This window comes from Primulina eburnea, unplaced genomic scaffold (assembly GCF_022965805.1).
Source record: "Primulina eburnea isolate SZY01 unplaced genomic scaffold, ASM2296580v1 ctg387, whole genome shotgun sequence".
Taxonomy (NCBI): Eukaryota; Viridiplantae; Streptophyta; class Magnoliopsida; order Lamiales; family Gesneriaceae; genus Primulina; species Primulina eburnea.
Genome location: NW_027331203.1, coordinates 1 through 10,647, shown reverse-complemented (window position 1 = coordinate 10,647; position 10,647 = coordinate 1). Strand labels below are relative to the sequence as shown.

Sequence of the window (10,647 nt, the reverse complement as noted above, 5' to 3'; positions counted from 1 at the left end):
CATATCGAACATTTGAATTATACTTTTTCCATAATTAGATAAATAAAACATAAATCTCCTTGAATTGAGCTTATATGTTTCATTCACCCTCTTTTTTTTTTTTTGAAAATCCATTTCACCCTCTTATTTCTGTCAATATGTTGATTTAATCGATCCTTTCGTACACAAATGGACTCTATAGAGGCCTTTCTCTTTCGACATTCTAAGACCTGTACTATGTCCAAATAAGGTAGATCTAGACTAGTGAATCAAACATGTCCATACAAATAAATTAATAACTTAGTATAATTAATGTTTCAAAATCTTTTGTTTGAAATGTTCTAAAAATCCAAATCCAACTGTCCAAATTATAGTACCCAAATTAATATTATTTCGAGTTTCTGCCTCGATTGATAAATTTGATTTATTTGAAAATTTTCGATTTATAGAACGATTTATTTCGTGTGTGTGTGTGTAACAAGTGACAAGTGTATATGTACCATCCCCTGCATAAATGAGAATAAAAATTTGTAATTGCTCCCATCATTTTTCCTTTTGTTTTATAAACGAAAAGCATATCACAAAAACTAACACATGCTAGAGTTACACACAAAATAAAATTTGATAAATAAGAATTACGAGTTTCATGCAGGCCACTTAAACCAACTACCATCGAAGAACTCTAATCCATATTGCAGTCCTTTTCGCCAAATTGAGCTCCCAACATTAATTTTCTTGTGAGTCACAGCACAGCAATGCGAAATCTCTTACGACGACTTCTCTTTTCCTTGTGAATACAAATCTCTCGAAAGAAATGTCACGAACCGGCTCAAAGGTGGCCGTGAATACTGGGAGGAAGATGGGTGAGGTTGGCTGCCGGAGGTGGAAGAGGAGCGGTGGCGTTGGCCAGGTGCGGCGGCAATTGAGGCAGGCATTGGTAGCACTTTGTGAATAGACCGAAGGTGTCGATTTGGTGAATAAAATTTGTCATACTGGCCCATCCTCCGAACCCGAACCCGATTATCAAAACCCATATAACCAAAAATATGTTGATGATGTAAGTCCCAACCCATCTCCCAAAGTACTTCGGAGGCTGCTCCACCGCATTCTGCACCAGAAGACAAATTGTGCTGAATTTTAATACTTTATAAGCATTTAATTTAATTTAATTCTGATCTTTTTTATATGATATAAATCGAGGAAATTCGTATTTTCGGACGACCAAACTATATATGAACCAGTATATGTATGGGGCGTGACTGTATAATTTCAAGATTTTGAGTTTCCCCACCTGCCACCTGATACCTGTCACTTTCTAATTATAGAAACCTTTCGGTATTTCTTTGGAAATGATTCCCGATCGAATATGTAAAGAATTTGGGATACAAGACCATATTTTTTTTAATATAAAATTACTTCACATATGTAAAGAATTTGGGATACAAAAACTGTAATTTTTTAATAAATTTATGACTACTGCAGATTATGCTTGTTACCTCTCGGGCCGCGGCTGATCTGAAGGTAAAAATGTGAGCCAAAGCAGGGATAATGTAGACTGTGAAGCTGACAAGAAGCGACCCGACGGTGGAGTTGATAGGCCCGAAAAACGGGAAGATGATGGCCAAGAACCATATCGGAACCACCACGGGCAACCTCGCCGCCGCCCTCTTGCACAAGCTCTTGCATTCATGCATGCCTATCGCCTTCTCCCACACGAAATACAAGGGAGTGCACGCGAATCCGAATGTTATAAACTGCATTAATCGACATGCAACCATAACCAAACATTAACATCCACCACATAAAAAGTGATTATCAAGACTCAAAAATATAGACTTTTCACAATATACATAATACGGTTGATGAGTAAATTAATGAAGACATAAATGGTACCTGATGGATGAGCATCAAAATGACGGCCATGTCCCTGAAGGGTGATCTCGGCAGAAGGGCGAAAGCATTGGAGTGATTGAGAAGCAAATCTCCGAAAGCCCAGTATACTGCCGAGGCAGACGGGAGTGTCAGGGTCAACACATACGCTGTGGCTATTAAGTATATGGCCTTGAATTTCTGTGGCTTCCACATTGCGTGCATTATCTCCCTGCAATATTAAATACGTACCCCCACTATTTATTAACATTTTCAGGTCTCTGTATTACCTATTACATGATTAATACATATTTTTTTAGCAGAATTTTAGGGGAGGGGCGACATTTGATTTACGTGGGTGTCGAACCCCCACGTGGGAGAGGCGCTTCTGCCAACTGGGTCAATTGGCTAGTGGCTCATCTTTGACTATGCTACGCTAAGAGATCTAGTCTCTATGTATGCATAATCATCTACTCTCATGTGTATCTTTTCGCAGTAGACATCTCACCTTTTCCGGATTAGATTTCTCGATGTAGCAGCGTAATGTAATAAAAGATTTATGGCTTGGATGTTCGATGGACTGGTTTCGAACTAATTTTAGAAAAGTCAGCAAATATGAAAATTCGTGATTTTGAGCCATTTATATTAGTTATATTTTTATTAAGAATTTTTTTTTTTTTTTAAAAAATAGAGATACTGAATCAAGATTGACGGAGCGGGCCAAACGAGAATTGAATGATCAGACTGGAGCCCCAGGCACCCAGTTACGTTTCATCACAGCATGAAACCAAAGCTGCATAAAGTGAATGGAGAAAGAAGTCTGGCTTTTTTCCCATAGATAGCAAAAGAAGAGAAAAAAGCGTTGTCCAAGAACGTGCGACTTCTAACACCTAAGCACGCCTAACATTTCCACAGCCGGAAAATTATTGAATCCTCAGAGTAAAAAGGACGAGTGACAACCCAATTAAAACCCTCGAGCTGTTTGAGGAAATAAAAGGGGTTGGCCAGATTCTGTTCGTATTTCCAAAGGTTAAGTCGCTTTCACGATAACGTTAAGATGTTCAAGCCCGATTTATCTTTCCCTATTCCAAAAAATCTTTCTACAATTTCTTTTGTCGGAATCGATTAACTTTATAATGTTTTACATAATATTCACAGTTGAAGGAGACCTTATAGGACTTGCATAGAAAAACGTGGAATAAATGTGCGAGAAAAATAACGTAAAAGACACAAAATTAATATTAGGACACAAAAAATAGTATGTCTTACACAGTAACGGCATGTCCCCCAAATGTGTAGAGAATGTTGGTGGCCCCTGTGAAATACAACACCAACTTGTTTGGACCCGAATGCTTCACGCCCTCTACCTGTTCATACATACATTAGTTAAGACTAAATCCCATTGATAATCAATCTTGTACTAAATGTATTTGGAAAGAATCTTGGGCACTTTGGAAATAATTATTCGAACAAGGAACTATTAGTTAAATTAAATGGGACTAACATGATTTGATTCGCAGTGTAAAAGTGATTAATACAAGAACAAAAAAAGCAGTTGTCCATGGATATACATATATACCTGTCCATGGAGTAAGGATGCAATAGTGAGGTACCACGCTGTATAAGTGGTCATCAGCAAGCCAAGAAAAGACCATATTCTATAATTGCGAAACGAAGGAATGAACACTGTCGTAGCACAACATGCCCCAAATATATACGTCCACGTTCTCTTGTCCAAATTGTCATTTATGTAATATATATTGCTGCAATATCAAATTTTTAAACATATAAAATATATACACTGGTGCTGTTATGTATATATATGTGAGTGTATGTATGTGCCAGCTAGATACCTTGCGCAGGCTATAAGTTGAATCACGGATCCAAACAGAAGAAAAGTGCAGTTAAACGCCAAGCCCACGTTCCTCCAGTGTTTTCCGAGGAGCCCGTCAAGAACTTCAAACCACTGCCGGTTTTATTTTTAAAAGAAAAATTGGATTTGTTAGATTAGTTTAAACGGAAAAACATAGAAACCCATGTGAAATTGCGATCAGTGGATATGGAATTTTTGTCTTTGCTCATGTTCTGATTATGTATTCTTGTCATAAAACTATATATATTAAGATTAAAAAAATTAATAGAAAATGGACAGGATTTGATTAATTTAACCTGAATAACGTGATTCCTGAAATCAACTTTCTCTCTTTCTTTCCTGGTTCTGTATTCCAGGTAGAGGATGCAGATTAAATAAGCTGTCCAGCTTCCCATCACGCCATAGAACAGCTGGAACAGAACCCCGGAAAGCATTCCCAGTTGCGAAAATGAATATGGCAATGTAAGCAACACTTGAGCCACCTGGATCAATATCAAGCAAAAAAAGTATGAAATTAAGCTAAATATTAAATATCACAGGACTTAAGATCCCATCGTACGTAGCAGAAGGATTCATTTAGGGAATGGAATTAAAATTTTCAAATCTAACAGAGACGTTTATGGAGAGTTGGGGGAACCTGGTTGGAAGCACAGCTGAACCAGGCATCGTAAGCGGAGCCGCCATGCCAGAAGAGGTTGGAAACTTGAGACTTGATATCTCTTGGTTTCCCTTCGGTCTCCATTTCTACATAGTTTCCCACCATAACAGTCTCCACCACCTTATCGGAGGACGCCATTTTCACGCTCTAGTGTGTTAAACTGTGTGTTTCTTGATTTCTCTGTCGATGGATATGAAAAACTAAATACACACAACTGGGAAACATGATGGAGGAGGAGCAGTATTTAATATAGAATGTCGGGAGGGTAAAAAGGACTTTTCGTAAAAGTTGTTGTTGAAAATAGCGATTTCGGGAACAGCATAAATCCGCTTTTGGAGGGTTCAATGCGTTTTTGTGGCGATTAATTTGACGAATATAGATTGTTTTTCGTGCCTATAAATATTTTAAAGTAGGTCAAATAATGTCTATATACAGAGTCAATTAAACTCAGATCTATAATAAAAAAATAATATTTTTGACATAAAATTAATATTTTTTTATTAATTGGTTCGGGACAAAATCTATTTCACAAAATTAATTCACGAGACAATATTGCAAGAGTTTTGTTTAAATTGTTTTCCCTATTAATTTAATAATTGAATAAATATGTATTATCTTTTTGTAGCAAACAAATTGATTAGAATTAATTGTTTATTAGTTTATTTAATGGATGATTAATTAAGCGTGAGGAGCTGTCCGCACGAGTGGGTTCTCTGTTCCCAACACTAATAATTATAATCAATATTGCCCAAGTCGCTCTAATTACTCGAGATTTTTAATTAATTTATTGATATTACTTGAAGATTAAATTACTAATATGTTTTAATTAAGTTTGAATTAATTGTTAATTGTAGTAGTGAGTCATAGCAACATTTCCCTCTTTTTGAAGAACTTGTGAGGATAAAAAAAAATGTCGATATTTATTAGGTTGTATATCTCCTCTCCTGACTTAAAATAAAAAGACAGAAGCTTATCTGAGACGGTCTCACAGGTCGTATTTTGTGAGACAGATATCTATTTGGGTCATTAATGAAAAAGTATTACACTTAATGTTACAAGTATTACTTTTTATTGTGAATATGGGTAGAGTTGACACGTCTCACAGATAAAGATCCGTGAGACCGTCTCACAAGAGACCTATTCAAAAAAAGAGGAAAATCTCATATTTTATTGATAGATTCCCAAAAAATATAGAATTTTATCATCTGATTTTCGATTTAGAATGTATTTCATAATAAAGTTAAAATATAATTTAAAAAATGTTTTCATGGTTTAGTAAGATATCCGAACATGGAATTAAGTGGGTAGAATTTGAAGCCAAGAAATGTTTTGGAGGAAGAAATTTGTTGGAGGGGACAAAGTGTAATTAAATAAAGAAGAGTGGTAATGTGTGAAATTATGAAAAAGGAGACCGAATGATTACAGCCAAACGGGGCGTGGTTGCTTTACAATAACAAATAATGTTTGCTTTTATCGCATGGGCCAATTTTCGGAACCCTCAAACTATTTATATTTAGGCTCAAAATTCTATCAAAACAAAAATATATGAAAATAATTAAAAATATATATATATTAACTTCTTTCGATTTTCGATGCTTGAGTAAGAATTCATATATATATAAAGTTTGTATTAAAACAAAGGATATACCTAAAAAAAATTAACATGATCAAATTGTACATGGATCCGTCTTAGAACAAAACTGACACAGAGACAGAGACGAAGGCGATATCGTTTTATAAATAAACATCTTCACATTGTAAATGATGTAATCTGAAGAGAATTGTTCTCTTCTTTCACTTGACTTCTATTCATACTTCGGGAGGAAAAAAAAACAAAAGAACTTCGATATTGTTGATGCATTTGATTTCTATACGAAAAAATATTCAATTTCAAATCTATATTCTATTAACATTTTTTTAAAAAAAAGACACTAATTAAACAAATTAGTAAGTGACCATGTAAATGGAAAAACCATTGTCCTACATTGATTGTATCATGTTCCATTTTTCAAGAAGTTTGTCCATCGTCTTGTCATTTTTTTAAATTTTTTTTTAAAAAAAGTTAAATATCTTTGCAGTAAAAGTAAAACTAAATTTACCTTTTGTTGTATGGTTTGTAGTTGTATTGTAGCATATTTCATGACAGTCATTTAGATTCCTATATTTTATCATTCGTTTTTACCTTTCAAGTACAGCCCAAACGCAGCCTTATGGGTCATACTTGTTTCTTTTTGTCATCATGTTTCTTCCACTTCTCTCTATCAGCTTAGCTTATACACATTTTTTTTACATACATGGGCAGCTAATATGAAAAAATACGACTTCGTTTTGAAATTATAAGCATGGATAGATTCACATACGATTATCTTATGTTAGTAACGTCGTTTTTCTATCTTCGGTGTTCCGAAAACCCGTGGAGGCGTCAGGCGTGACTATTTTCGAATCTGAACACATCGCCTAGCTATATCGATTCTTTCATCACGATAATGAAATGGGACGAGATCGAATGATGATGATAATAGTAATAATAATTAAGAAATAAAATTTGCTGGAGATTTTTAATAATTGAAAAGGGAGCAAAATTCAGGCGTCAAAAGAGTGTTGTTTGGGGGCAACACAACATATTGATGAATTATGATAGCCAATGGACCACAAACATTCCCTGATAAAAATTGTCTCCCTTTGACCATATACTGGACTGCGTACCCATATGGGCTTGGCTGAATCATGGGGGTAAATAAGTCAAATCAAAATCTCAAATTGCATAAAATATCAAAATTTGAGTACACAATTGACAGTTGTTTTTAAAATTATTATTATAATAATTTAATCAACACACATTTTGATATACATTATGTTGAGATTGAGACTTCAATATATTTGAACTCTAAAAAACTACTTCAAGATGGAAGATTATCCAAGTCCATAAATGCAACTCTCAATTATTTAATTCACCCGATATAGGGTATCTAACACACAATCTCACGTCCAATGATGAACAATTGGAGCGTAAAGTTTACAAAACATTATTGGGTGGTCTACAGAGCAGTCCAACACATAACAGAAGTTTAGGACTAAGATCAGAAAATATTTTGGTTACATGTTAAGATTGAGATTTTGACTTAACTTGATCTTAAAAAATAGTTAAAAAAAAAATCATCTAACCCATATATATATATATATATTATATATATATATATATATATATATATATATATATATATATATATATATATATATATATATATATATATGAAAAACTTTATTCAACCGCTTGGACATACTAAAATTTAGTGTTCAAGCAATTTATATGATAACTAAATTTCGTTCAATTACTGAAATGTCCTCGTATAAGAGTAGGATTGATTAATGAGATGCAACTTAAAAATAATGGACTCGAGTACGTTGCATGAACTAACTTTGGTTAGATTTCAATTGCAGACGTCATTTGACGCAGTCGGTTGTAGAACCTTAGGAATGCAACACTATTAATTTAAAGAGTTTCTTAAATCCTTGCTCAACTCAGTCTTTAATTGATTGGAGTACAGCTCATTTACGTTGTCTGAAATTAGATGACAATTTATAAGCTAATATTATTTTATTTAATTTTTAAAATATAAATGTCTAACTTAATGCGTATTTTATATAAAATTTTGTATGTTATTCGTAATTTTAAGTGATTTTTTGTAATCACACAGGAAAAAAAAAAGAGAAAAAATATATTTTGGTACAAGAACGTGAGAAATTAACAAATGATACATGAATATTGTAAATATTTAATTGATACATGATCTAATTATCCGTAGCTTATATTGTTTTAAAATCCAGTAATTATTAAACTCAATTAGATATACATTTTTATTCGATCATTTTATTGATGAATGTTTTTTAAAAGTAGTATTTTTTCCTTCATATTAAATATTATGATTATCAATTAATACAAATATGTAAGATATTTAGGGACTGTGTAACTGCTGTTAAATTACTTTATGGAGTCTTGAGCGTAGTCTCAAAGATAAGGGATTCAAGCCGTGAGTTTTGAAGCACATGTCGGACTACTGAAAAGTATTTCTCCACACATCAAATCCAAGCCTACCCGATCATCAAGCCTTGGTTGAGTGTTCTTCGCCCATTACTTTCAACCAAGGAAAGTTTAAGCAGACTTCATCACCTCAATCTCGTTTGCGGTTAAAATACTGTTTTAACATTAAAAAAAAAATTTAGTTCAAGCAGAATCCGAATCAGCTAGCTCGTGCAAAAAATTCTCCAAATACGATTTGAGTTCAAGGGAGTAGGATCCGCTGAACTATGCTAGATTCAAGGAATCTCCTAACTATCTTTCTAAAGTAAGAATATCTTTAATTTAAAATTAAAAAAGAAATTTATTTTATTTTAGTTTTATCAATATACTAGATTATATTTTATTCTTGTACGTAATTTATATATTGGTTTGAATTTTATTAATAAAATTCTAATATTATAAGACATCGCTTGATACGTAGGATGAGATTAATAATTGAAAGATAATATAGGAATAACAAAGTTGAGAACGTAGACATTTAGTACGATTTCTTAAATTTCATTCATGTTTGGTAGTATTTATTCGTTCGGGATAAACACAACTCATTATTTAATTTCTCTATTTTACCCCTGTAACTGTACATAGGAGGTTTCTTCTTTTTTACCCGAAGTGCAGATCTCTGTAACTATTATCTCAATCAACGCTTGTCTTTGGCATTTCTTACATCCCACATCTGATGTAGAACTGAAGAAGATCCGTGAAAGAAAGGTAAGGAATTGGGTTACAAATAAATCTTATGGCAATTTTTTTCTAAGTTCACAATCTGGTGTAAATTTGAAGAAGGAAATCGTTTCATTTTTCATGTTTGTTCATTAATTTTGATTCTTCAGTTTTCAGTGAAAAAAACCTTTGCAGGTCCTTCGACCGTTGATTAGTCGTCGTGTACACCGTACAAGGTTATTTTGGAGGAGAAAACAAAGCCATCAATGGCGTAGTCTGTTTGAAAGTATATGACATGGTGATTTTTTTATGTCTTCGAATCCTTTTTTTTTTTTTTTTTTGTGCTTTAAAGATTGGAGTACATTACTTTTTTTTAGAAATGTGATACTACTTAACTTTTTTACTCCATCCATTTTTTTAATCTGACTGAATTTTTCTGTACGCACATATTTTGTATCAAAATTTAAGTTCGTATTGTCTTAAATGCAGAAGAAAACATACGTCGTGTTCGTGGGAAGGAAGCCTGGAGTGTACGACCGATGGGCTGAGGCGAACACACATGTTTATCGTTTTCCTTAGGGGTGTCAAAATACGACACGACCCGTCAACCCGACACGACCCAACACAAAAAAAATCAGGTTCAGGTTGGGGTTTTTCGGGTTCGGGTTGGGTGGATTCGGGTTAGTGTCATGTTAGGCGGGTTTTGGGTTGGGTCGGGTTGGGTCGCGGGTTGACCCACAAACTTTTTTTTTGAAAATATTACCTATATTTTTATATATTGTATGTTTGAACAGAATTTATTGTATTTATATGCTAAATTTTCATCATTGATATTTATTTTGCATATTTTTATTTTTTTAACAATTTTTATTTGATTTAGTAAATATACTTTTAATTTTCTATGATTAAACTTTCAAATTTAAATAGAAAATCTTGTTATTATGTGTTTAAATTAAAATATTATTATTATTTTTATTTTTTAGAAGTTTTTACATTAATTTTTATAAAAAAAAATTTTAAAAAAATTAATAAAATTCGGGTTAGGCGGGTTAGACGGGTTGAATTGGGTTATACGGGTTCGTGTTCGGGTTGGGGGTTTTCGGGTTGCTTCGGGTTCGGGTTGGGTTCGGGTTGAAAAAAAAGTAAAAAAAAATTCGCGGGTTGACCCGAAACCCGACCCAACCCACCCGATTGACACCCCTAGTTTTCCTGGTGCTTGTTACAAAGGTTACGAAAGTAGAGCAACTGCCGACGAAGCCTTTAATTGCTCTGTCAAACAACCAGTTGAGGTTCCAAATTTTAATGATTCTAGTAGCTCCACTTCTACTACAGCTGAACAATGTGTGCCGACAAAAAGTGTCAATAAGAAATTAGTTGAGCTATTGAAGGAAGTGTCTGATTTAGTTCGTGAGAATCGCCACGTAGGTATGAAAATGGAGAAGTTGTCCGATGAGATTGGAAAGTTCTTGGAGGATTTGGAAATTAATGATGTACCGTAGATAATTATTTACACTAGGCTTTCATTCG

The 10,647-nt window shown here is 33.6% G+C and overlaps 1 protein-coding gene across 2 annotated transcripts; it reads right to left on the bottom strand.

Moving 5' to 3' along the window:
* Positions 1-6: 6 nt before the first annotated feature.
* LOC140821045 (auxin transporter-like protein 5) lies at positions 7-4,584 on the bottom strand. Of its 2 annotated transcripts, XR_012115621.1 has the most exons (9): positions 4,359-4,584; positions 4,018-4,203; positions 3,702-3,814; positions 3,428-3,611; positions 3,118-3,215; positions 1,873-2,080; positions 1,476-1,733; positions 619-1,087; positions 7-55 (listed from the first exon to the last, which is right to left on the bottom strand). XR_012115621.1 is itself a non-coding variant. In XM_073181455.1 (8 exons), the coding sequence occupies exons 1-8, from the start codon at positions 4,515-4,517 to the stop codon at positions 809-811; spliced, it is 1,485 nt and encodes a 494-aa protein (XP_073037556.1). In that variant the 5' UTR covers positions 4,518-4,584; the 3' UTR covers positions 583-808. The 2 variants fall into 2 exon arrangements, 1 of the variants encoding a protein (XP_073037556.1); XM_073181455.1 differs by lacking the exon at positions 7-55 and having other exon boundaries at positions 583-1,087.
* Positions 4,585-10,647: the final 6,063 nt, after the last annotated feature.

Coding starts and splice junctions, on each gene's coding strand:
- LOC140821045 (XM_073181455.1), bottom strand. CDS start 4,517: ATGGCGTCCTCCGATAAGGTGGTGGAGACTGTTATGGTGGGAAACTAT. Junction 3,216..3,427: donor CATCCTTACTCCATGGACAG/GTATATATGTAT, acceptor ATGTATGAACAG/GTAGAGGGCGTGAAGCATTC. Junction 1,734..1,872: donor TTTTGATGCTCATCCATCAG/GTACCATTTATG, acceptor CGATTAATGCAG/TTTATAACATTCGGATTCGC.